The 27,446-nt window shown below is 40.1% G+C and overlaps 2 protein-coding genes across 5 annotated transcripts in view; both read left to right on the plus strand.

Moving 5' to 3' along the window:
* Xpot (exportin for tRNA) overlaps positions 1–25,260 on the plus strand; it is a 45,082-nt gene extending 19,822 nt beyond the window's left edge. For both annotated transcript variants that reach the window (XM_004650056.2, XM_045152400.1), the window contains 14 exons: positions 1,174–1,298; positions 1,577–1,721; positions 1,881–2,000; positions 2,311–2,405; positions 3,650–3,719; positions 5,087–5,325; positions 6,111–6,396; positions 7,697–7,886; positions 8,990–9,106; positions 11,404–11,519; positions 12,510–12,557; positions 14,081–14,152; positions 19,858–19,914; positions 22,632–25,260. In XM_004650056.2, coding sequence (XP_004650113.1) covers positions 1,174–1,298; positions 1,577–1,721; positions 1,881–2,000; positions 2,311–2,405; positions 3,650–3,719; positions 5,087–5,325; positions 6,111–6,396; positions 7,697–7,886; positions 8,990–9,106; positions 11,404–11,519; positions 12,510–12,557; positions 14,081–14,152; positions 19,858–19,914; positions 22,632–22,658 — 1,707 coding nt within the window. In that variant the 3' untranslated portion in view covers positions 22,659–25,260. The remainder of the gene's footprint in view (positions 1–1,173; positions 1,299–1,576; positions 1,722–1,880; positions 2,001–2,310; positions 2,406–3,649; positions 3,720–5,086; positions 5,326–6,110; positions 6,397–7,696; positions 7,887–8,989; positions 9,107–11,403; positions 11,520–12,509; positions 12,558–14,080; positions 14,153–19,857; positions 19,915–22,631) is intronic.
* Positions 25,261–25,898: 638 nt separating this feature from the next.
* Positions 25,899–27,446, plus strand: part of Tbk1 (TANK binding kinase 1) — a 55,469-nt gene continuing 53,921 nt past the window's right edge. For 2 of the 3 annotated variants that reach the window (XM_045153489.1, XM_045153491.1), the window contains exon 1: positions 25,899–25,986. The gene's annotated coding sequence lies outside the window, so the exon portion shown is untranslated. Of the gene's footprint in view, positions 25,987–26,316; positions 26,374–27,446 lie in introns of those variants that run through there. The other variant, XM_045153490.1, reaches the window with a different exon arrangement.

The following is a 27,446-nucleotide window of genomic DNA, read 5'->3' on the forward strand; positions in this document are numbered from 1 at the left end:
ACTTTAAGACCTCTTAATCTTTCACTTTTGATAGTTTGTCGGTTAAGGTCCTTTTTAAGCTGGGTGTGGTAGCATTATGCCTGTGATCCCAGCACATGGGAGACAGATTTAAGGCTAGCTTATATTGGATAATGAGTTCTATGCTAGCCTGGGCCACAAAGAGTGCCAGACGCCGTTTCAAAACAAATAAAAAGAATTCTTTATTATTTTTTAATTTTAAATTTAATTTTATTTATTTGCAAGCAGAGAAAGAGATAGACACAGAGAAAGTGGGCATGCCAGGTCCTCTAGCCACTGCAAATGAACTCCAGGCGCATGTGCCCCCTTGTGCATCTGGCTTACATGGGTACTGGGGAATTGAACCTGGGTCCTTTTGGCTTTGTAGGCAAGTACCTTAACTGCTAAGCCATCTCTCTAGCCCAAGAATCCTTTCTAAAACACACTGTGGAGCTCAGGATGTAGCTCAGTGGTAAAGACTTGATCTACCATGTGCAAGGAAGGCCTTAAGCATAACCCCAGCACCCAAAGGAAGAAAATACTCCTTGACAGTCTTATTGATGAGATAGTAAGAATAGTGAATTGAAGCCCAGTCAGCAAGCCTGGAGTCAACAGACTATGTGGGGAAAATGAAGCTTAACTGTCTGGACTTACTGTAGTTAAAAATGCTGTCCAGAATTATGAGAGTCAGTTTTCCATAAAATACAACTCAGTGGTGGCTTGTGCTGTTTAGATGTGTGCTAAAATAGTCTGTTTCCCATTTCAAGCATTCAGAAACGTTGAACTGTTAAAAGATGATGAAAATGACCAACTTGTTGCATTTAGGATGTGCTAGGCTCCTAATATTTTATGTTTCTAGTCATAGAATACTATTATTACTTTTGGGGGTAATGATGAGTGAAGAAGATGGGGAAGTCTTGAAGCCTAATGTGAACCCATTCTTGCCTGCTTTACCATCCACCTTAGGATATCCTGACAGAGGCCTGTTTTTTGGGGGGGGATAATGTTCAGAAGTACTTACTTTTGAATAAGATAGGAAGGGCTGCTAAGCATGGTGATTTTTCTGTATAGATATTGATGACACTTGTAAATGCATAATCCATAGAATTGAAGATTTATGCGAACCTTAAATTCTTAAAATTTTAAAACAAGGATTTTTAACTGGTATCCTAACAGGGTGAAGATGAAGCCATGTTTGTAGAATATAGAAAACAACTAAAGTTACTGTTGGACAGACTTGCTCAAGTTTCACCAGAGTTACTGCTGGCTTCTGTTCGCAGAGTTTTTAGTGCCACACTGCAGTAAGAGATATTGCTTTCGTAACTTCTTAGTTTTTATCCCTGACTATGTTACCAAATAAATGATTCAGATAACTTATTAGTCTGTTTTTATATATATCTCTGAATACAGTGTATTTTTCTTCTATAACTTATGTTTCTACTTTTGTGATAAATTACATTGCTTGGCAAGATTAAAAATGCTATGACTTTTTAATCATTAGGGAGGTTTTGGTTGGTGGGTTATTGTCTTGTGTCTAGAGTGCTTGTTCAGATATCACTGACATATTATAACTTGGTAGGAACTGGCAGACTACACGGTTTATGGAAGTTGAAGTAGCAATAAGATTGCTGTATATGTTGGCAGAAGCTCTTCCAGTGTCCCATGGTGCTCACTTCTCAGGTGATGTTTCAAAAGCTAGTGCTTTGCAGGATATGATGCGAACTGTAAGTATACTGAAGATAACTTATTTCAAACATAATTTTTTCTTGTCATTATAAGCTAGTGGGAGTTCCTTAATGTTAGAGTTTGATACATGTTTATACTGGGACTTTTTGATGTTGGAATAAACATAAATAGGTTTCTTCATTTTCTGCCTCCTCTAGTTGGTAACATCAGGCGTTAGTTCCTATCAGCATACATCTGTGACACTGGAGTTCTTTGAAACTGTTGTTAGATATGAAAAATTTTTCACAGTTGAACCTCAACACATTCCGTGTGTATTAGTAAGTATACACTTTACTCTGGGTCCCCCCCCCCCCCCCCCCCCCCCCCGCCTCGAACTCCTCCTACCTCTGCCTTCCAAGGGTTGGGATTAAAGGTGTGCATCACTATGCCCCAGCCTGGGTTTTTGTTTGTATGTATTTCAGCTAATTGTTATATGATGTTTTTTTCAGTCTGTCTGTCTGTGTGTATGTGTGCATTCCTAGGCCATGCCTTCTAGTATTCTAAGTAAACTGATGTGACTAAATATAACATGACATTAGCAATGAAAGCTTTGATAAGGACACAAATAATTAGTGTCCCTCTCTTTAGATGGCCTTCCTGGATCACAGGGGTCTGCGGCATTCTAGTGCTAAAGTCCGGAGCAGAACTGCCTACTTATTTTCTAGATTTGTCAAATCTCTCAAGTAAGTTTACAGTTTCAGCCATTATGTTTAGCTTTCCTTTTTTCAACTATAAAGTAGGCATATAAAGGATTGTCCGATCCTCGAGTAGATTTGATTTATTCTTTACTGCGATATGCTCTGCCTTAAGCCTTTCCTGCTTACTAACTAGATTCTTTGTTTTGTTTGCGTAGTTTTGTTTGTTTTCTTGGTGCTAGGCACATGCTCTGACCCTGATTGCATACTTCACTGTTGGCAATTGTTAGACATTTAATCAACAATTTTATTGCAGTAGGTCACTGTATAGTTTCCTTAAAGTTCTTAAATACCCTTGAAAACACATTTTTAATTTTTTTAAAAAATATTTTTATTTATTTACTTATTTGAGAGAGAGAAAGAGGTAGAGAGAGGGAGAAAGAATGGGTGCTGCAAGGCCTCTAGCACGGCAGACAAACTCCAGATTTGAGATAAAGAGGCAGATAATGAGAGAATGGGCATGCCAGGGTCTCCTGCCACTGCAAACGAACTCTAGACACATGTGCTACCTTATGCATATGGCTTTGCATGTGTACTGGAGAATCAAACTTGGGTTCTTTGGCTTTGCAGGCAAGCACCATAACTGTTAAGCCATCTCTCCAGCCCCAGCCCCACATTTTTAATTTAATATGTTCTATTTTTTAGTAGTATCATTTTTTTTCTTAAAACTTTTTTTTTTTTTTTTCAAGGTAGGGTCTCACTCTAGCCCAGACTGATCTGGAATTCACTATGTAGTCTTAAGGTGGCCTCAAACTCACGATGATCCTCCTACCTTTGCCTCCCAGTGCTGGAATTAAAAGTGTGTGCCACCACACCCGGCAAAACATTTTTTTAAATTTGCGTGTGTAACTGTCAGTGTGTGCCTGTCAGATGTGCCAGGGTCTCTTGCCACTGCAAATGAATGCCTATCCACTTTATATGAGTGGGAAGACAATTACACCCCAGCCACCAGGCTTTGCAAGCAAGTGCCTTTTACTCCCAAGCCATCTTCCCAGTCACTAGAATCTTTTTTTTTTTTTTTTTTTGTATTAAGAGGTTTATAGTATAAGCTGTCATGATAACCCATTATTACAGAGCAATTTTAATTAAAAACTTAGTCATGGGATAGTCTACATTCAGATTGGTAACCTAGAATTGAACTTTTCTTCTTCCTGTCTTAAATGGAAATTTGGTATTTTAGCATATTTTGAGGACCATTATTTACCTATGATTTTCCTTTTGCCTTTATTCAGTAAACAAATGAATCCTTTCATTGAGGATATTTTGAATAGAATACAAGATTTATTAACCCTTTCTCCACCTGTAAGTATTAGTCCTTCCATGGTATTTTCCCAAAATAACATTGAGGCTACATATGCCATTGGCTTTGCCTCTGGGTGTTATATTTAGCTGTTGTGAGGAGAGGTGTATGTGCAAAATACAGTTGGTTTTATTTACCAGAATTATTTCGATAATGGTAATGGGAAGGAATCTAGAGTTGATTAGTAAATTTGACGGTGTACAGTATTGTCAGATTTGCTTGTTAAATGTAGCTGGAATATTTTATAGAGAAGAAAAGTTCATTGTCTGTCCTGTATTACTATGATCATGTTTGCCCTTCTCAGCAACTGCTACTGTTAAACTAATGTTTTTCAGTGTATTTTAAGCTTAAAGCTAAAAAAAAAAAAAAAAAAAAAAAAAAAGTGTTTGGTTTTATTTCACTAAAAAGACTTATGTTGAAATAGTTTGTAAGTACATTTGACTTGTACCTTAAAAAAAAATATATATATATATATATATACACATATATATATATTTATTTATTTAGTTAGTTTGGTTTTTCAAAGTAGGGTCTGTAGCCCTACTAGGTAGGCTCTCACTCTGGCCCAGGCTGACCTCAAATTCACTCTGTAGTTGGGTGGCCTCGAACTCATGGTGATCCTCCTACCTCTGCCTCTCGAGTACTGGGATTAAGGGTGTGTCACCACGCCCAGTTATGTACATGTTTTTGTATAAAGTAAAATGCTGACATTTACTTAATGAAAGTCAATACCCTTGATGTTCAGTTAATGCCAGTTTTTCTCAACTGATTATGACCCATGCATTCAAAAACAGTCTTTGTACCAGCAATCAAGACTTTTTTTTATAACTGAAACATAATTAACCCAAATAAGATTTTTATAAAAATAAGTATGAGGTCTATTAATTATATGATTAGTTGAGAAGTTTTTTTGTGACTAAATATTACTTCATTTATTCATTTGTGGTACAGGGGATTGAAACTAGGCCTTCGGTCATGCTAAGCACATGGCCACTGAGCTGCAGCTCTAAAAAAATTAAAACCATGATATTTTAAAGTCTTTTTTTTTTTTTTTTTTCCTTTGGTTTTTCAAGGTAAGGTTTCACTCTTGGTTAGGCTGGCCTGGAATTCACTATGTAGTCTCAGAGTGGCCTAGAACTTGTGGTGATCCTCCTACCTCTGCCTCCCAAGTGCTGGTATTAAAGGGGTGCACCACCATACCTGGCTCTAAAGTCTTTTTTATATGTTTGTGGGAGAAATTGTGTTTTTAATAAGTGCTTGATATATAAGTTGATGCAACAGATTTTTATCTCCAGTCCCCTCTTACCCTTATTCTGATTAAATTGAATTTTAAAAAGTTAAAGTCAATTAAGACTAAATTTCATTCTAGGAGAATGGTTACCAGTCCTTATTGAGTAGCGATGATCAACTATTTATTTATGAAACAGCTGGAGTGCTGATTGTTAATAGTGAATACCCAGCAGAAAGGAAGCAAGGATTAATGAGGAATCTGTTGACTCCACTAATGGAAAAGTTTAAAATTCTGTTGGAAAAACTGATGCTGGCACAAGATGAAGAAAGACAAGCATCTCTTGCAGATTGTCTCAACCATGCTGTTGGATTTGCCAGGTGTGTCTGTTTGCACTTGAAACCATGAAGCCTCTATCTACACACAGGCAGAACCACTGATTTGGATATTCTAACATGGACACAAGGAAATGTGTTTACTTTTGAAGCTACGTCACTCAAGATTGTCTAACCTTTCTCTTTTCAGTGAAGTAGATGATGTTAACTAACAAAAGAACAGATCACATGCCTACAGTATTAGTTAGCTGGAATGTTTATGCAGCAATGATATATTGGGACATTTGCGGTTGGGATTGGTACCTTTAAGAATAAGTCCTGAGACTCCTTAGTTGTTGTATTGTGTCCTTCCCAAGCAGCCATTTCTTCGTTATTAACAGCCTGAAAGTTGCAGTGTTTGCTAATCAGAAGTTATATAGAGAAACTGTTCTACATAATACTTCAGAGTAAGAGTTAGGTTATAGGTTATATACATGATTTGATTCTAAAGATTGTTTTCTAAATTTGAATGAGTCACTTGCAGAAAGCTTAGCTAGTCATAATTACAGGATTTTTTAACATATTTTAATCAGAATGTTAGTATTTAGATAGAATCAGGAATTATATTAACTAGATCTCATTTGCCTAATTTGCTTTGGCCATTTTGTTACCTAGTAATAATATCTGGAAGCAATAGTTTATACATAATTACTAGCTAAAGATGGAAATAATTGTGATGTGGGAAATAAATTGGTTTTGCCGGTTACTTGGCATGACGTTCATTGTATTTGAATATACCATAAACTTTAAGGAACAAATTTAAATCTACTTGCCTGGTTTTTGATTGATAGTCGAACCAGCAAAGCTTTCAGCAACAAGCAGACTGTGAAACAGTGTGGCTGCTCCGAAGTTTATCTGGACTGTTTGCAGACGTTCCTGCCAGCCCTCAGTTGTCCCTTACAAAAGGATATTCTTAGAAGTGGAGTTCGCACATTCCTTCATCGAATGATTATTTGCCTTGAGGAAGAAGTTCTTCCATTCATCCCATCTGCCTCAGAACACATGCTCAAAGACTGTGAAGCAAAAGACCTCCAGGAATTCATTCCACTAATCAACCAGATTACAGCCAAATTTAAGGTAGTACGAACCTACAGAGATATATGACTCCTGATTTCACCATCTTCTAGCTTAAAAATTAGATGTAGTTATTTAAAATACCCCATAGGTTTTGTCTTTTTATTTGCTGTTTGTTTACAAATAGTTTCATGTAGCCCATGCTAGCCTTGAACTCAACTTTGTACCAAAGGATGACCTTAAACTTTTTGTCACCCTGCCTCTACATTCTGAGTTGGAATTACAAGCATGTTCTACCATGCTGTTTATGCAGTGCTGAAGATGGAGTTCAGGACTTCATGGATGCTACTACTAACTGAGCTACATGGATCATAGGAATTTTTAGCATCCCCAGTGTCTAGCATACTGACACAGAAGTCAGGCTCTCTAGATAATTAAAAAAATTTTTTTTTGTTGTTGTTGTCTGTTTGAAAGCAACAGAGAGAAAGAGGGAGAGAATGAGCACACCAGGGCTTCCAGCCACTGCAAATGAACTCCAGATGCATGCACCACCTTGTGCATCTGCCTAACGTGGGTCCTGGGGAATTGAGCCTTGAACCGGGGTCCTTAGGCTTCACAGGCAAGCGCTTAACTGCTAAGCTATCTCTCCAGCCCCTCTCTAGATATTTTAATAAAAATGCCTTATTACTTGATGTACCAGAAGAAAGCAACTAAGAAGAGCAAGTAAGTGAAAGGAAATTTAGTATTGAGTACTAAATATTATAAGCACCATAAATTAGGTACCCACACAAGCATCTTGAAGCAACTGTATATACTGAAGTCAGTTTTATTGGCAAAGAAATTTAAATCAGGTATAAACTGACTAATAAAATGACCGGCACTTAAGTGATAACTTTCTAAATTCAAAACTGTTCTAAGTGTTTTTGGACCTTATCACTTAATCCTCATAGTAACCACAGGCAGTAAGATTTCTGTCTTACAGATAAGGAAAATTGAGTCTGATAGGTTTGGGAATTAGAATAAGGTAAGTCATATAAGTTGGTTGTAACTTTGCAGAATACATTTCTCAGGAATTTAAATTTGAAAACATTTCATAATAACTTTTGCTTGGGACCGTTATTTTAACCCAAATCTTAAGATGTAGGCAGTGGCATGAATTTAATCTTGAGTCCCTCAGTAATGTATATGTTGTATAGATTTTGTTTTAAAACTGGCATTCACTAACTTACATAAATATATAAGTGCATTTTATAAATATATCCTACATAGAAACTGAAGAAAAACTTTATGTAACATCTTCTCTACATTTCACTTGAAGGGTTTCTTACTTCTGAGATAGTAATAGTTTTTTTCTTATTTTCAGATTCAGGTATCCCCATTTCTACAACAGATGTTCATGCCCCTGCTTCATGCAATTTTTGAAGTTCTGCTCCGGCCGGCAGAAGACAATGACCAGTCTGCAGCGTTAGAGAAGCAGATGTTGCGGAGGAGCTATTTTGCCTTTCTGCAGACTGTCACTGGCAGTGGAATGAGCGAAGTTATCGCAAATCAAGGTAGCATTTGTGCCATGCCTACTTTGTCTGCTTCAGTCCTTTTCACAATTGTACATCCATGTGAGCAAGAGTGAATAGAGTAAATACGAAACTTGTAAGGTAGTGATATGTTGGTCCTTAAAATTAATTTGTATTGAATTAATTTGTATTTCTCTTTGCTGAAGTCTTTAATTGCTTCATTAATAATAGTGACTGTGGGGCTGAAAGATGGCTCAGTGATTAAGGCTCTTGCCTCCAAGGCCTAGACACCCAGGTTTAAATCCCCAGTACCCAGGTAAAGCCAGATGCACAAAGTGGCACATGCATATAGTGTTCATTTGCAGTGGCATGTGGCCCTGGTGTGCCCATTCTCTCGGTCTCTCTTCTCTTCTCTTCTCTTCTCTTCTCTTCTCTTCTCTTCTCTTCTCTTCTCTTCTCTTCTCTTCTCTTCTCTTCTCTCTCTTTTTCCGCTTCTAAGTAAATAAATTTTTTAAAAAAATTATTCTTAAAAAAAAAGTAGCGACTGACAGAACTGACCTGCCCATATAGTCTGGCTGGGTTTGTACTTGGGAGGCTAAAGCAGGAGATCCAAAAGTTCAAAGCCAACCTGAGCAACTGTTGACCCTGTCATAAAAAGAAAGAAAAAAAGATGGCTGGACAGTTCAGTGATAGAACACATGCCTAGTTGCATAAGGCCCAATTTTTAATCTCCTGACCAAAAAATAGAGAGGACTGTATAGATCAACATCAAGAATTTTATCCTAGAAGATGAACATTGGCAGACTATCAAGGAATACTGGTTTTTCAAATGCTTAAAATATAGGTGCCTAGTTAATGAAAATCAAGGGATCTTACCAAGCATAAATATTTTATTTTATTTTATTTTTGGTTTTTCGAGGTAGGGTCTCACTCTAGCCCAGGCTGACCTGGAATTCACTATGGAGTCTCAGGGTAGCCTTGAACTCACGGCGATCCTCCTACCTCTGCCTCCCGAGTGCTGAGATTAAAGGCATGTACCACCAAGCCCGGCTAAGCATAAATATTTTTGACTTGTTAATATATGTGAAACAAAAGGTTCAGGTTGCCTTTTGCTTTTCAAAATTGAACTCTACTTCCTCTGTCAGGTGCAGAGAACGTAGAACGAGTGCTGGTTACCGTCATCCAAGGAGCAGTTGAGTACCCAGATCCTATTGCCCAGAAAACATGCTTCATCATCCTCTCAAAGCTTGTGGAGCTCTGGGGTAAGACACATCACATTCCAAGGTTTTCACTCTATTCCCCAGCCCTCCTAGAGCTGGAAATCAAACCCAAGACCTTACATTTGCTAATGAAGTACTCTATCACTGAGCAGCATCCCCAGCCTGATAATGTTTGTAAACCTTCATTCCCCAAATGTCTTATAAGAGTCTTAGAAGTGAAATGGAACTCTTGACTTAAACTTAGGCAGCAGCTGGGAGTATTTTTCTCTGATGTTGATTCAACTGCGTTTCTTTCTTTCTTTTAGGTATATATTGACAACTTCTATACTTACAGACAACAAACCATGATATTTCCTTCCCCTCCCCCACTTTCCCTTTCATAATTCTGCTCTCCATCATATCTCCTCTCTTTCTCCATTAGTCTCTCTTTTTTTAATTTGATGTCATCATCTTTTTCTCCTATTGTGAGGGTCTGTGTAGGTATTGCTAGGCACTGGCAGGTCATGGATATTGAGGCCAGTTTCTCTCCGGACAGTTGCATGTAAGGAGTGGTCACCATCCTTTGGCTCTTTCATTCTTTCTGCCACCTCTTCCACAGTGGACCCTGAACCTTGGAGGGTGTGAGCTGTTTCAGTGCTGGACACGCCTCCGTCCCTTTTTCTCACCACTTTCTTGCCTTTTGGGTCATCCCAGTGGTCATGGCCATCTGAAAGAGAAGTTTCTCTAACAAGATGGGAGAGTAGCATTAATATATGAATATGAACATTAAGTGTAGTGCTTTCAGGGCAATTTGGTGAGAATAATATATGCATTTATCCAAACAAGAGCAGACTATATATCCCTAAGGCTCATTACTTCCCCTGCCATAGGCTTTCAATTATTAAGTTTTCAGTACCAGGCATGTATTCCCTCCCATAGAGCAGGCTTTCAGTCCAATAGAGAGCAGACATGCCACTGTTGCACTTGTTCAGATATTTGGCCTGTCTGGCCAAACGTGAGGCTTCCAGTGTCTACTGTTTTTACCAATGATGACTTCTGTCTCCCATAAAGCTGCATACAGTACAGTTTTTTCCAGCTTTCAGTGGGCTGGTCTATAGGGAGAAGGTTTTCTGCTTGTCACTAGCTTCATTTCTTAGTGATTTTGCCACTCAGGCATGTGAAGTCTTCAGCAATAGGGTCTTCCCATCTCTTTCTCAAGGGAAACCAAGGGCCTTTGTAATAGCCTGTAATGTTTTGGAGGCAAGAGGGACCTACGTGGCCAACAACTCACTGGAAGGCATCCCATCCCAAGCACTGAAAATTTTCTAGTAACAATCTATGGCTTCTGGATGTTCCATTATTCAAAAAAGTAGGTTTTCATATGTCTTATTCAGAATATCTTGAATTTTGATAGACCTCCCTCCTCCCTTCTTTTACACAATCTCTTCCCCTGATGTCACTTAGGCCTTTCCTTTCCCTGTAATCTGTTCTTCTACTGACATATATACAATACCATGCCCTCAAGTTCTTTCCTATTCTCCCTCCCTTATAGCCTTTTTCTAGCTTACTGGCCTCTGCTACCGATTTTTGGTTCCAGCTTACACACAAGTCTATACATTTGTAGCTAGGATCCACATATGAGAGAGAACATGCGATGTTTGGCTTTCTGGGCCTGGGTTAACTCATTTAGTATAATCCTTCCCAGATCCATCCATTTCCCTGCAAATTGCATAATTTCATTTTTCTTTACTGCTGAATAGAACTCCATTGTGTAAATGTGCCACATCTTTATTATCCATTCATCTGTGGAGGGACATCTAGGCTGGTTCCATTTTCTAGCTATGGTGACTAGAGAAGCAATAAGCATAGTTGTGCAAGTATCTCTAAGGTAGTGATGAATCATTATGCCTAGGAGTGCTATAGCTGGATCATATGGCAAATCTATTTTTAGCTGTCTCAAGAACCTCCACACTGATTTCCACAATGGCTGTACCAGATTACATTCCCACCATCAGTGTAGAAGGGTTCCCTTTTTTTGCATCCTCACCAACATTTATTGTCATTTGTTTTCTTGATGGTAGCCATTCTGACAGGAGAGAGACGGAACCTCAAATTAGTTTTAATTTGTATTTCCCTAATGGCTAAGCATGTAGAATACATTTTTAGATATTTATATGCCACCTGTATTTCTTCCAGCAAGAACTCTATTTAGTTCCAAAGCCCATTTTTTAATTGGGTTGTTTGATTTGCTATTGTCCTGTTTTTTGAGTTCTTTATATGTTCTGGATATTAGTACTCTGTCAGATGGGTATGAACTGCTTTCTTTTTATACAAGGTAAAAATTTGAATTCTCTTGACAGGAGGTAAAGATGGACCAGTGGGATTTGCTGATTTTGTTTATAAGCACATTGTCCCTGCATGTTTCCTAGCGCCTTTAAAACAAACCTTTGACCTGGCAGATGCACAAACAGTATTGGTAAGCATCTAAGAATCTTATGTTTACTTTTTTTTTTATCTTCAAGGTAGGGGCTCACTCTAGCCCAAGCTGACTTGGAATTCACTATGTAGTCTCAGGCTGTCCTCAGACTCACAGCGGTCCTCCTACATTGGCCTATAAGTGCTGGGGTTAGAGGCGTGGGCTACTTTACTTTCGGTTGTTTACTTTCGGTAGACCTTACATAGTTAGAAATTCTTCCTTCAGCGCATGCATCTAGAGCTTGTTTGCAGCAGCTGAAGGCCCTGCATGTCCGTTCTCTCTCCTTCTATCTGCCTATTTCTCTCCCTCTCTCAAATACATAAATAAATAAATTTAATTAAATACTTTTTTAAAAAAGAAATTCTTCCTTCATGCTTCTTAAATGTGTCTCATTGATACTTTTTAATGTAATGATTTCAAGTTAGGATTATATATTTATTGTTCCTATGCTAGGAATAAAATTGGGGACTTTGCACATAGCAGGCAGGTGCTCTGTCCCTGAACTATGGTCTCGGGTCCTAAGATCTCACAATGTTACCCTAGAAGATGTGAAACTTGCTCTGTAAACAGAGCAGGCCTCAATCTATGTGTAATCTCCCTGCCTCCGCCTCCTGAGTACTGGGATTACAAGTGTGCACCACACCTATAATCCCAGGCTCTCCTACGACCTTTTAATGGTTTTCTCTACCTTTTAGAGTGTGAAATAGAAACTCTTCTCTCCATGATGGTTTCCCACAATCTCTTCTTCAGAATACATTATGTGAAAGAGTTGCCAGTTTCTTACTTTGCTGCAGTAGAGTAAAAGCCATACTTCATCACTAAAATTACTACATTAAGGCAGCAGTTTTCATTTTTATTTACTATACACTTATTCCACTTACCTATTATCATTCCTTCTGTGTCTGGAAGCCTATACTTAGCAATACATGTTTTCCTGGGAAATTAAAAGTTGGAAAGATTGACCATAACTTTTTTTTTTTTTTTGGACAGGCACTTTCTGAATGCGCCGTGACATTGAAAACAATTCATCTCAGACGGGTAAAGCTGGCCTTTTTCTCCATGCTGACTCCATAGCTATCTGTCATGTGCCTGGCTCATGTTTTTGAAAATTATCTTTTATAAAAGATAATTCACTTCAGGCCTGGCTTCTTTGAATACATGGGAGGGACTGAATGAAAGTAGTAGTATCTGTGTTGTCCTCCTTATTTTGGGTCATAACAAGATTAAAATGTGTGTTTGTTTTGGTTTGACAGAGTCCGAAAAAAAACCAAACATTATTTAAAATCCCAGTACTCAAGTCTTTATGACCAGATTTCTCTTATCTTCTTTGTGTATATTTGTGTATGTTATTTGGCTTTTTATAAAACTTGTTTCATTTATTTGCAAGCAGCGAGATATAGAAGAGAGACAGATGGAGAGAATTGGTGTGCCAGGGCCTCTAGCCACTGCAGACAGATTCCAGATGTATATGCCACTTTGTTCATCTGCCTCTATGTGGGTCCTGGGGAGTCAAACTCAGGTCCTTAAGCATTGAAGACAAACACAGTAACTGCTGAGCCATCTCTCCAGCCTTTATTTGGATTTTTAAAAATATTTTTGGGTTGCTAGAGTGATGGTTCAGTAATTAAAGGCAGCCATGCGTAAAGCCTGACAGCCCGCATTGGATTCCCCAGTACGCAGGTACAGCCAGATGTACAAAGTGGTGAATCTATCTGGAGTTCATTGGCAGTGACAAGAGGCCCTGGTACTCCCATTATTCTCTTTTCCCCCTTACGAATAAATAATTTAAAAAAAAAAAAAAAAAAACTTTTTTTGAGGTAGGATCTTGCTCCGTGCTGACCTGGAATTTACTGTGTAGACTCAGGCTGGCCTCAAATGCAGTGATCCTCCTACCTCTGCTACCCAAGTGCTGGGATTAAAGATGTGCGTTACCACACCCATCCAATTTTTTTGTTGTTGTTTTTTCAAGTAGCATTTTTAAAAAATTTTATTTCATTTTTCAAAGGTTTATTTTATTTATTTATGAGAGACCTAGGCAGAGAATAGGCATGCCAGGGCCCCTAGCTACTACATACAAACTCCAGACACATGTATCACCTTGTGCATCTGGCTGTATGTGGTTACTGTCGAATCAAACCCAGGTCCTTAGGCTTTACAGGCAAGCGCCTTAACTGCTGCACCATCTCTCCAGCCCCTAGTTCATTTTTTTTGAATTTGTGTGGTTCGTTGTGTGTGGAGACCAGAGGCTGAAGTCAAGGATCTTTTTAATTATTCCACCTTATTTAATGAATCAAAAGTACTAGATTTGGCTAGTCTAGTTGGCCAGTTGGTCTTGGGGATCCCCTGCCTCTGCCTCCCAAGCCACAGGAATACAGGCAGGTTCCACACTCACCTGACATTTATGTGTGTACTGGGTATCCAAACTCTAGTCCTTATGTTTACATAGCAAGTATTTTGGGTTTGTTTTCCACTATGCCATTTCCCCAATCCCTTAATTATTAAAATGATTGTTAATGTCCAGAAAGAAAATAACTTAGTTACTATTATCTTTTAATCTTCAGGGTCCAGAATGTGTTCAGTATCTCCAACAAGAATACCTGCCGTCTTTACAAGTGGCTCCAGAAATAATTCAGGTAAGAGCTGTCCTAACAGACTTTGCTCTCAGCTTAACTTGGTATGAGTATATCTTCGGTGTAAATGTTAATTCAAGACATTTACCTTGATGTTTTGTCACATAGCAAGAATAGCTAAGTAGTCTGGAATCCAGACTTAAGGGAATCCATGAAATTGAATGGAAAACGTCTAACACATACTTAATTTCCTGCTGTTTTGGAAGTGACACATCCTAGTAATAGTAACATAGCCTGTAACTATGTTCAGTAGGAATCATAGATATTTTCATGTCACATTTGTGGTAGATATCTCAAAATAATTTGTGCTTACAACTATTTTGATGTGAATTACTAGGTAATGTCACACCTTGTTACTTAGTAAAGTTTAAATATTTTTAAAATTATAATGCATTATAATTTCATTTGTAATCCAATGGTATTTTATGCTTTTAAAAACAAAATATTCACTGGGTGTGGTGGTACACACCTTTAATCCCAGCACTCAGGAGGCAGAGGTAGGAGGATCGCCATGAGTTCAAGGCTACCTTGAGACTACATGGTGAATTTCAGGTGAGCCTGAGCTAGAATGAATGAGACCCTACCTCAAAAAAAAAAAAAAAAAAAATCATCTAGGTGTGGTGCTGTACTCCTTAAATCACAGCACTCGGGAGGCTGAGGTAGGAGGATTGCTGTGAGTTCAAGGCCAGCCTGAGATTAATTCCAGGTTAACCTAGGCTAGAGCAAGACCCTATAACAACAAAAGAAATCATAGCATATAATCCCTATCAAGGGTGGGGAGAGGGAGGAAGGAAGAGAAGAGAGGAGAGAGAAATAGACTGTTCTAAAGGTTTGCACCAGGTTTATCAATGTTCAATTGTACATCTATGTTTTGAGGGAATGGCTAGAAAGTAACTTGAATATATACTAAAATTTTTTCTTCAGTGTTTTATTTATTGGGCTAGAGAGATGACTCAGCAGTTGAAGGCACTTGCTTGCAAAACCTTATGGCTTGGGTTTGATGTTCCAGTACCTAAGAACAGTCAGATGCACAAAATGGTATACATTGGGAGTTCATTTGCAGGAGCAGGGGTCCTTGTGCCCATTTTCTCTCTTCTCTTTCTCAGATAGATATATAAAAAATAAATTACATTTTATTATAGTAAGATTTGACATGAGATATACCTTACCATTTTTAAGTGTACAGCACAGTATTATTAAGGAACAATATTGTCCCTGTACAACATTAGATAGGGCTTTAGAATGAATTCATCTTGCCTTATTGAGATTTTATTCCTGCTAACAAGGCTGTTTCCCCCTTCCATAACCCCTGTTTGACCACCCTGTTCTCTGATATTCTATAATCCTGTTTTCACTGCCTCTATGTAGAATCATGTAATACTTGTCTTTTTGTGACTGGCTATTTCACTTAGCATAATACCCTCAGAGTCCATCCATGTCTGTGTACATAGCAGGTTTCCTTGTTAAGGTTCAATAACAGTCTGTCATGAGTTTACCATATTTTTCTGTCCTTATTCCATGGGAAAGCATTTAGGTTTCCAAATCTTGTCTGTAGTACTGCAGTGAACGTGGTAGTGCTGACATCTCTTATTAGAGTTTCTGGTTTCAGGGGCTGGGGAAGGTGGTTCAGTGGATCAAGAGTGCTTGCTGCACAAGCATGATGACCTGAGTTTAGATCCCTAGCACCCATGTACAACGTCAGGCACTGAGTGAAACACTGGATTGCTAGGTCACGCTGTCAGCCAGTCTAGCTAGAAAATGGCGAGTTGCAGCTTCCAGAAGAGACCTTGTCTCAAGGAAATAAGGCAGAAGAGTTACAGATGATACCCAGTGTCACCCTCTGGCCCCTGAATGGGAATACACATTTGTGTACACATGCACAATTTATTTTGGGTAAATACTCAAAAACGAGATTGCTGGGTTGTGTGTTAGTCCTATTAAAAAGTTTTTATGGGGTGGAGAGATTGCTTAGTGGTTAAGGCACTTGCCAGCAAAGCCAAAGGATCCTAGTTTGACTCTCCAGGTCCCAGGTAAGCCAGATGCACAAGATGGCACATGCATCTGGAGTTCATTTGCAGTGGCTGGAGGCCCTGGTGTATCCATTTTCTCTCTGTCTCTCTTCCTCTTTCTCTCTCTCAAATAAATAAATAATATATATTAAAAACTGTTTTTATGGGGCTGGAGAGATGGTTTAGTGGTTAAGGCATTTGTCTGCAAAGTCAAAGGACCCAGGTTCGATCCCCAGGACCCACATAAGCCAGATGCACAAAGTAGCACATGTGTCTGGAGTTTGTTTCCAGTGGCTGACAGCCCTGGCTTACCCATTTTCTCTCTCTCTCTCAAATAAAGTAAATAAATTGAAAAAAATTTAATAAGTTTTTACGAGTGTGGTGGTACACACACACCTTTAATTCCAGCACTCTGTAGGTAGAGGTAGGAGGCTCACTTGGAGTTTGAGGCAAGCCTGGAACTACAGAGTGAATTCCAGGTCAGCCTGGGCTAGAATGGGGGGGGGGGGAAGAAAAATGTTGGCAATCTTTATAATGAACTGGGGATATAGCTCAATGAGGTCATTGTATGTGCTTAGCATGATTGAAAGGCTTAATTTCAGTCTTTAACATCACCTCTCAAAGAAAAAGAACTTCCATACTTTTTTTCTACACTACAGTTTCTTCAGCAGCTGTACCATTTTATTATTTATTTATTTTCTTTTTCAAGGCAGGGTTTTACTCTAGCCCACTCCAAGCTAGCCACTAATTCACAATCCTTGTACCTCAGCCTCCCAAGTACTGTGATTAAAGGCATGTACCCCCACAAAGACTTCATTTTGTATTCCTACAGGCTGTGTGGATAGGCTACAATTTTTCTACATCCTCATCATCTTTTTGGGGGAGTATGTAAGGAGATGTTATGCAAGTTTGTTTCAAATTTGCAATCCTTCTATTTCAGTATCCCAAGTACCTGAGTTTACAAGTATGTGTCACTGTGCCCAATTATTTTGTTGTGGTTGGTTTTAGTTCACATTTTGAGAAAAGGATTTGCCATGTTGCTCAGATTAGCATTGAACTCCTGGGCTCAAGCACTCTCGCTTCTGATTCTGGAGTGGCTGAGTACAGGCATGCCACTATGCTTGACTTCCTGGAGGGTGTTTGGTGGTGCCCATCCTACCAGATATGCAGTAACTCGCTGTGCTTTGGATTTCTATTCCATGATGATTAAAGAGATTAAGCATCTTTTCTTGTACCTTTGACAAATCTTCGGCACTTTGTCTGGGTAGGTTATTACCTTTTTACTTTTGAATAGATTGTGTTCCTGACATGTATTAATTCTTCCTCAGATAAGTGGTTTATAGTTCTTTCATTCCATTTCCATTCTATAGGTTATTTTCCCACTTTATTGGTCTTTTTTAAAGATATTTATTTGAGAGGAGGGCAGGTAGAGAATGGGCACACGAGGGCCTCTAGCCACTGGAAGTGAACTTCAGATGCATGTGTGATCTTATGCATCTGGCTTTATGTGGGTACTGGGGAATTGAACCTAGATTCTTTGGCTTTGTAGGCAAGCACCTTAACCGGCGAGCCATATCTCCTGATTCCCAGAAGCTTCTAGCTTGATGTAGACTAGCTTTTACATGTGTGCTTGTGGTTTTTTTGATACTAATTAAAACACTGCCAACATGAGTGTCCTAGAGCCTTCTCACTGTTTTCTGTTTGTACACTTTGAGATCTTAAGTCTTTACTAGGTGTTAAGGTGATTGTGTGTGTGGTATAAGGATCAATTTTCATTCTTCTGTATATGAATATTCAGTTTTCCAAGTACCACTTATTGAAGAGACTTCTTTCCTCATTTTGTATTCTTGGATTGATTATCAAAACCAATTGACCACATAGGCATGAATTGATTTCTGGGCTCTATTCTGTTCTGTATTTCTGTATCCTACTTGTATGACTATAGCCTTGAAATATATTTGAAGTCAGAATGACTGCATTCGTTCTTTTTCAAGACTGTGTTGGCTGTTTGGGAGCATTGTGATTTCATGTGCTCTTTATGTTAGATTTTTTTTTTTAATTTTTTATTTATTTATTTGAGAGCGACAGACACAGGGAGAAAGACAGATAGAGGGAGAGAGAGAGAATGGGCACGCCAGGGCTTCCAACCTCTGCAAACGAACTCCAGACGCGTGCGCCCCCTTGTGCATCTGGCTAACGTGGGACCTGGGGAACCGAGCCTCGAACCGGGGTCCTTAGGCTTCACAGGCAAGCGCTTAACCACTAAGCCATCTCTCCAGCCCATATGTTAGATTTTTTTTGTTGCTGTACACTGTCAGTTGAGATATTGGTGATGGGGTTGCTTACGAATCAGATTTTTTGGCCTCAGAATGAATAAGAAGCAGTTTGTTGAGATGATGGAGCAGAAATATTTGTTTTGCATCTCAGAAATAGATACTACCGTCCGTAGATATTTATAAACACATGTACAAAGAGACTGTTTAATGCAGTGCAATATTTCCCATCTCTGGGGATGGACGTCATCTTCCTTGTGTTCAAAGTAATTCTGTAGCCTTGGGTTTTAGGCCTCCACACTGAATCACAGTTTCTTAGTAATTCCCTGTCATCTTGGGTGATAGCACTAAGTACTGGGTCTGTGCACTTCACATATAACATTCATTCCTCCAGGAGATATTTCCTGACCAGGGTGGGCTGGGTGAGAGTCTGCTTCTACCCCTGCCCCTCTTTATGATTACACTTTGTTTATTTTTCGAAATAGGGTTTCCCTCTAACTCAGGCTGACCTGGAACTCTATAACCCCCAAGCTGGCCTCAAACTCACTGTGATCCTCTTACCTCAGCCCCCTATGCATTGGGATTAAAGGTGTGAATCACCATGCCCAGGTCATGAATGAATAAATAAATATGTATTTATAGGTTTTTTGTTTTTCCGAGGTAAGGTCTCGTTCTAGCCCAGGCTGACCTGAAATTCACTATGTAGTCTCAGGGTGGCCTCGACCTCATGGTAATGCTTTTACCTCTGCCTCCTGAGTGCTGGGATTAAAGGAATGCACCACCACACCTGGCTCATATTTTTTATTTTTTTCTTTGAGAAACAGAATGGACGTGCCAGGGCCTCTTGCCATTGCAAATAGTATTACTCAGCCTTAAAGAAGGAACTAGTCAGGGCTGGAAAGATGACTTAACTGTGCTTGCCTGCAAAGCCTAATGATCTGTGTTCAATTCCCCATGTAAAGCCAGATGTGCAAAGTGGCGTGTGCATCTGGAGTTTATTTACAGTGACTAAGAAGCCTTGGCGAGCACAGGCTCACTCACTTTCTTTCTCCCTCCCCCCTTGGAATAAATAAAGTATTGGGGAGAAAGTGCCTTAACATGGAGGGCCCTAGGGATGTCATTCTAAGTTACAGAACTCAGACACAAAAAGAAATGCTGCATAGTTGCACTTACATGAGATTATATAAAGCAGTCAGACTTAATAGGCTAAGGAGGGGAAATGGGGAGTTACTTGATAGGCACACAGTTTCAGCTATGCAAGATGGAAAAGCTTGAGATCTGCTGCATATATAATCAACCCTGCTGCATTTCATGTGTAAAAGTGGTTGAGAATAGTAAATTGTGTAGTTTAATCACAATATGAAAACAAAAGGAATACTATGGGTTTGAAAGTAAGTTTTCCTTTCTCTTTCCTCATTGCCCCCAGGAGTTCTGTCAAGCACTTCAGCAGCCTGATGCTAAAGTTTTTAAAAATTACCTAAAGGTAGGTATTTGGGGATTTCCCTTATCTTTACACAGTCAGGTAATTTGAGGGCACAGAGTTTAACTGACTGACTTTGGGATCACTTTTTGCTACTTCTAAATATGTAATCATAGAAGTCCCGGTAAAGCCCCTTTCAACTAAGCTTATGCAAAAGATTGTTTATACATGCCCTGAATGTTGACATATTGAGTTTACTGGTTTGAAAATTATCACTTTCTCTTTCAGTTTCATGCTGTCATTGGGAACTAGAGGGTGGGAGAACAAGAAGTATTGAGAAAAGATGTCTATATAAAGTTAAGGAAAAGTCTAAAAATATAAAAACTGAAGTAGGATTTATTTGCCTATATTCCATTTGAAGCATTTGGATTGGACAACAGTAAAACAGTTCTCAGATTTGGTCTTCAAAGCTCATTTTACATTCAAATACTATAGAATTAAAAAGGAAAAGGAAGACAAAACTGTCAAGGCAAGCATGTGGTGCCTACTAGTAATCCCAGCAAATGGGAGATAAAGGCAGGAGAATCATGGATTCCAGGCAAGTCTTTGCTACATAGTGAGACACTGTCTTAAAAAGAGATGTAAGAGGGCTGGAGAGATGGCTCAGCAGTTAAGGTGCTTGCCTGCAGAGCTTAACAACCCAAGTTCGATTCCCCATTTCCCCACATAAAGCCAACTGCACAAAGTGGCACATACATCTGGAGTTCATTTGCAGCATCTGGAGGGCCTTGCATGCCCATTCTTTTTGTCTCTCCTCTCTCTTTCTCTGCTTACAAATATTTATTTGAAAAAAAAAAGAGAGAGAGAGAGAAAGAACCCAATAGATTGGCCAAAGGCTCCATTTGGTATTTATGTTTGCAGACAAATTCATGAGCTAAAACTTGCTCTCTAGTCATTTCACATTTCATGACAGCTTTTTTGTTGTTGTTTTGTTTTTTGATTTTCAAGGTAGGGTCTCACTCTAGCTCAGGCTGACCTGGAATTCACTCTAGTCTCAGGGTGGCCTCGAACTCACGGCGATCCCCCTGCCGGCCGAGTGCTGGGATTAAAGGCATGTACCACCATGTCCAGCTGCTTTTATTTTTTATCCCAATGATAAATAATTCTTAATATTCTACAATCTTTGAGATGTTAAAGTAAGAAAATAACTGTCAAGAGGTGTTAGAACCAAAGAATGGCATACAACTATTGTCTCAGCAAACCTGAGTTACAAAGATGAAAGAATTCTACATCCTGTCACACTGTAACTGTTTCAAGACCATAAGCAACTGGGGCACAGAGAAATCAGTAATCTTGGCATTTGCAGCAGTTATCTAGTACCTGGTACATAAAAAGCTGTTATAAGTCAGTGCAGGCCTTTAATCCCAGCACTTGGGAGGCAGAGGTAGGGGGATTGTCGTGAGTTCGAGGCCACCCTGAGACTACAGAGTGAATTCCAGGTCAGCCTGAGCTAGAGTGAGACCCTACCTTGAAAAACAAAAAAATAAAATAAAAGCAAAGTGCCCATGGAATTCACTTTTGTTCAATAATTGTTAAATTTGATCAAACTACTCAGAATTGGATTAGATGGATACTAGTCTAGATACATTATGGAAGGCTTATGTTCATCTGTACAGCACTTATGATGCCATCCTCTCAGGCCCAACTTCTCTGCAATGCTAACATGATGTTAGTTGACCGACCACAGTAATGTGTTAACATTATTCAACTTGAAAACATTCTTTCTGTTCTCTTCTTCCTTCTAATGTGGCTGATCTTACACCTTACTGACTTTTTCTTCCTTTTTTGGGTAGGAAGGCCTGCCTTATCTAATTCCAGTATCCTTTCCCTTATTCTAGCAGTCATTTTAAATTCAATGTCCTTCCTTAGACCCTCCTTAAACTAATGTATGTTAAAACAAATTCATGTTTCTGTTTTGTTTGCTTTTTGTTTTTTTAAGGTAGGGTCTCTCTCTAGCCCAGGATGACCTAGAACTTACTCTGTAGCCCCAAGTTGGCCTCAGACTTACGTCAATCCTCTTTATCTCTACCTCCTGAGTGTCAGGATTAAAGGTGTGTGCCACCATACCTGGTTTACAAGTTCCTATTTCTTACTTGTTACTTAAATATCTTTCACACTCTGATATCAGACTACATTTCTGCTTTCTTGCAGAACCCATCTCTGCTATTTTTGATGTTCAAAAATCTTGCTGTATTAGCAACTCTTCCCTCTCTTGCCTTGTGCCCTTTCTTCTAGGCTTACCTTAGCATGGCCTTCTTACAAGGCTTTCTTATGCTTATACAGTAGCCATTCTTTTCTCTGTACTTCTTGGTTTTGTTTTCTTTTGAGAAAGGTACTCTTAATAAAGCTCAGGCTAGCTTGGAACTCAACATCCTCTTGCCTCAACCTCCTGAGCACTAGAATTACAGGCGTACATTACCATGCCCTTTGGTTCTATCTCCATAGTAGAAAATAGTGATAGATGTAGTCCTTGTCCTCTGTGAGTTCACTGGCCACCATGTAGCACTCATGTAGCACGTACACCACTAAATGTCATGCTGGGCAATGCCTACAACTGCCTCTAGCTTCTTGAAAGTCTAGGTGTTGAATAATAAAATTTCATAAGGCTTAGAACTTCTATCAAAATTTAATTTCCTAGTGTTAATTTTGACAGTAGTGGCCAATCAATAGAAAGATACCATTTTTGACATTTATATTTAATTTTTTTTTTTTTTGGACAGGTATTCTTCCAGAGAGCAAAGCCCTAAGAACTGGATTTCCTTGTGCCTATTTCTTGATCAAGAATTCCAATTAATTTATAAAGAAACAGGTTTACGTGTGCCATCCTCACTCATCCTTTTAACATTGTTCTGAGCTTACTGCAGTGTATGTATGGGGATTTTTCTGTAAAATGGGTGTGAATTGCCCCTAATTCAGGTATGTGACAACAAGAAAAGTTGCTTGCATGCCAACTCAAATTGTTCTGTATACAAATGCTGTTAAAGACAGAGCAGAGCTATCCTAGTACCTTAATTTTCTTTATTTGAAACTTTAAGACCTTTATAAAAATTATAGCAGTGGAAAACTGTACTTTTTAAAAAAATGCTTAATGTAAAGTTTGAAAATTTATAATTTTATGTGTGCATACACATAAGGTATGGGGGTAATACAATCAAAACTAATTTTTTTTGTAGATAGCCATTACATTTCTTTAAACTGGTTCAATGCCAATATGTATTCTACAAGAAACTGGGCACATAAATTAATTGATTTAAAAGTAGGTGTCAGTGTTACACATTTTTATAAAAAAATAATAAATTTTATGTAGTGAAATCAACCAAGTCTTTTCTGGAATTATTATGCATACTTTTTAACCTCATTTTCCCACCAGTCACTCCAGTTTCTCATTCAAAGTTGTGCAAATAGGTGTGTGGATGCTGTACTTCATTTACTGTGCTCCCAAAGGTAGCATGGCAATTTAGCTCTGGTAAGTCTTTTAAAAGCACTGGAAACAGGCTGTGTGAATCTGCTGATAGAATTATAAGTCCCAGTTTTTCTTCTGATGTTAGATATACTTGAAGCACACTGTACCTATGAGTCTATGATGTTTGTAAATACCAGCTGGATTACAACTGGAGAAAGCAAGAGAAAAAATAATAGCATCCCTAGTAGCACTGCAAGAGAAAGAGAACATTAGAGCAGAATAACTACAGGCATTTTAAGTTTAAACTTTAAAAGCCCATTTAGGATTTTAAGGGGAGGTCTGTTGGTAGACCTAAATGTAGAGCATTTGCTCCATGCCTAAATTTGATCCCCTGACGCCACCAAAAGAGGGAGGGGGACAAAAAGATTTGCAGTAAGGGTTTGTTTTGGTTTGTACCTTGGACATGTGTTGCTTGCAGTTTAGTAGATGAGTTTCAGTGGCCTGTAAATTCCCTAAAATTTTAAATTGTGCCCATGAATCTAATTCCTGAAAGCATTTTCCAAAGGCATTAAACTAAATGACAGTTAATTATCAAAATAGATCAGTTATATATAATATTCAATAAAATGATTTTTAAAATGGGCTAAGTGTGCCAGGTGTGAAAGCTCACATCTTAATCCCAGCCAAGGCAGGAGGACATGCATACCAGGCCAACCTGAGCTGCAGAGTGAAAACTGGGTGTTTGTTTGCTGGACTCTTGTGTACTGTGGAACAGGTAAATGCATTTATTGCCATAATAATAGTTGTTTAAAGTAAACTTATGAGTAGCATAGCAGTCAATAGCTCATACAACATGGGCTCTGGACCTCTGTACCTAGATTAAGGATGTTCAAACAATACTTCCACCAGAAACGGATTTTAAGGCTTCAAGCAAGTTAAATAGCTTTCCTGTCTTAGTTTCCCTCTCAAAAATGGGGAAAATAATGGTAGTTACCTCACAGCTCATCAAAAATTCAATGACTAGTGCCCAGAAAGACAGCTTACTAAACTAACTGGCAACTGGCACATAAGCCTTGACATCAGCATATATACTGTGCTTCAGTCCACACAGAAAAGTACAATCCCTTTCCCTATCTATATAAATCCTATAGCAGATTCATGTGTACTTGAAGCTGAGAATTTGGGACATGGAAATCAGACTGTAAATAAGAATTAAGCTACATGTTATATATAGTAATTCTCATCCTTATCCCAAACACCACAATCAAAAATCCGTTTCAGGGCTGGAGAGATGGCTTAGCGATTAAGCGCTTGCCTGTGAAGCCTAAGGACCCAGATTCAAGGCTCGATTCCCCGGGACCCATGTTAGCCAGGTGCACAAGGGGGCGCACGCATCTGGAGTTCCTTTGCAGTGGCTGGAGGTCCTGGCGCACCCATTCTCTATATCTGCCTCTTTCTCTGTCTCTTTCAAATAAATGAATAAAATAATTTTTTAAAAATCCGTTTCACTATTAAGAGCCATCTTTCTAAAAGGAAGCACCAAAATAATTATCTCAAGTGAATCTCACTTTAGGGTGAGAAAAGTGAGGAAAAAGACGTAAGGAAGACATACAGGGTTTTGTATGACTTACTATGCTGTCTGACTAAGTCTTATACCTGTTTGTTTCAATTTATGCTAATGTCAGCTACACCTTTTAAGAAAGTAGTACCTAGTGGTATTTTAATGTGCATCACATATAACGAAGTCCTTTGGCTGTGACATTTCCTCCCAGTACTTTTGGACTGTGGGTTTTACTGTTGGATGGAACTTTTTGGTGGGCATTCAGTCCTGACATTCAGTATCAGAACTGAAATTGGTGTTAGTTGTAAGCGGTAAACACGTTTGCTGTTACAACGATTTCATCACTTAAATGTTTAAAATTGTAATAAAACAGCTTCCTTTCTAAGACCTCACTGGAGTGGGCTTTTGTGATCGGCATTTTGCATTGGATTTTTTTTTTTTTTAAGTGGATAAAGAGAAGGATCTTGCTTTCAAAGTCAGTAACTGGCCAGAGGTGGTAGCACGACCCCCGGGTCTGTTCATTCAAAGCCTCCGCCTCGAACCTCCGTCCGCAGTTTGCTGGCCAGCAGCCCCCCTTCCTGCCGCAGAAGCCCGCTTTGCGCAGGCAGAGGCTTCGGTGCTGCCCTGTGCGGAGCTCGGGCCTAGCGCTGGTTTCAGTTAGGCTTAGACGGCCGTTTCCTAAGGTAGCATCCGGCCGGCCCTAGTAAGTGAACGCGCGGGGGGTCCTGTGCGACACAGCCTTGGCTCCAGGCTGGCACTGCCCACCTGGGATTGTGTGGCGTCCGGGTGTAGTCGGCGCGGTGCCCGCGCGTGCGCGGGGCAGCGTTCGGTGGCGCTCGGGGACGGCAGCGCTGCCGCGGCGGGCTCTTCCCCAGCGCCACCCTGGGCAGGGTGGGTCCGGTCACTCGCGCTGCCCTCGGCCTGCGTCCCCACAGGCGCCCGCGCGTCTCCTCAGCCGCAGCGGCGACCGCCGCCAGGGCTGGCTGACGTGCGCACGCGCAGCGGCCGTCGGTCACGTGCTCGCCGGCCGAGGCTCGCGAAGCCGGAAGTAGCCTGGGGCGCGAGAAGGCCCCGGGAGCCCGCTGGCGGTGGCGCGGCCGAGAGTCGCCTGGTAAGTGGGGCGGGAGGAGGACGGGCGCGGGGTCGGGCGGGGCGGCCTGCCGCGCCCAGCGCCCCTCCCCGCGGGGACCCGGTGCTGAGTCAGCGGGGGCCGAGCGAGCGGCGACCCCGGGAGCCCGCGGGGCCGGAGGCCGAGCTCGCCCGGGACCCCGGCTGCGCGGACACCGCCTCCCCGGTGCGCGAGCCCGCGAGGTCCGGGGAGCGGCCGTCGCCGCGGCCCTGTCCTCTGCATCTCCGGTCGGCCCGCGGCCGGTCCTCTGACCCGCTGCCCCGGGCCTTCCCTTGTCCAGCGGCGCTGGGCGGACCCGGGCCGGGCCGCCCCGGGAAGAAGGGCTGCTTCTGTCGGGTGGACTTAGGACCCGCCACTGCCTAGCCCGCGGTGAGAGCTTTGACAGGACGGAGTTTCTAACTGCGCTGATTGTTCTGAGCAGTAAATAACGAGACGGTCAGCCAGCGTTGGAGTGCTGGGAACTGCCGAGGTTGACTCACCGGAAGCTAGAAACAAGGCGTTTATAATATACGCTGAAAAACTGCAAATTCCCAACTGGTTTCTTTGCTCCTGCCTTATGAGTGTAGTTCCTAATCCGTTTCCCAGGTAGTTTCAGCAGGTAGCCCCAAAACAAATTCTCCCCAGTAACTCGGATGTTATGATCAAAGCCTGACTTTTTCCACTGGAACCTCTTAATATCTATGGAATAAATGATTGACGTGGTGGAGTTTGGAAATCGTGTAACTTTGTCCATAGGCCATGTCACCAAACCTGTTTTCATTCATGGTAACTTTCGTTTTGCATAGGTAAGGGAAGTAGGCTTAAGGCAACATCACCATTAACGTACTTGTTGAGTGCCTGCTTATAGCTCATGCCCAAAATTTGGTAAGATGTATATAACAAGTACCTGGTGGGTGTGCTGAGTCATGTTTCGGTAATGAGGGTTAATTGAAAGGTAGTTTTAAAAGACATTTGCCCTCGTCACTCTTGTAGAACTCTGTTTTTATATTGGCATATGCAAAGCAGCTAGCTGATAAGTGTGTTTTATATTATCCACTAGATACATATATGGACTTAGTGGTACTGATTTGCCTTTCATAGTTATCTGAAATAGATTAATCAGGGAAGATTTTTATTACATATTTGAGTATATTACATCTTGAGTGGAAGGTAATAACTGGATTCCTTATTTGTGAAAAGGGAATCTTATTTTTGCTTATTTAAAATAAGTTAATGAGTATACAATTCCTTATCTAAATTAGACAGGTGATAAAATTATAAAATATGCCGTAGTATATACGAGAATGCTGGAACTTGGACCCTTGACCATTCTGCATGTTCCCAACCCTTCTTCAAGTGTTGGCAGTCATTAATTCAGCATGGAATACCTTGTCTGGTGTATCTTGCTTTTTGTTCTAACTTACCATGAGGGGATACTAAAACTTATGTTTTGATTTGACAAT

Source organism: Jaculus jaculus, chromosome 6 (assembly GCF_020740685.1).
Source record: "Jaculus jaculus isolate mJacJac1 chromosome 6, mJacJac1.mat.Y.cur, whole genome shotgun sequence".
Taxonomy (NCBI): Eukaryota; Metazoa; Chordata; class Mammalia; order Rodentia; family Dipodidae; genus Jaculus; species Jaculus jaculus.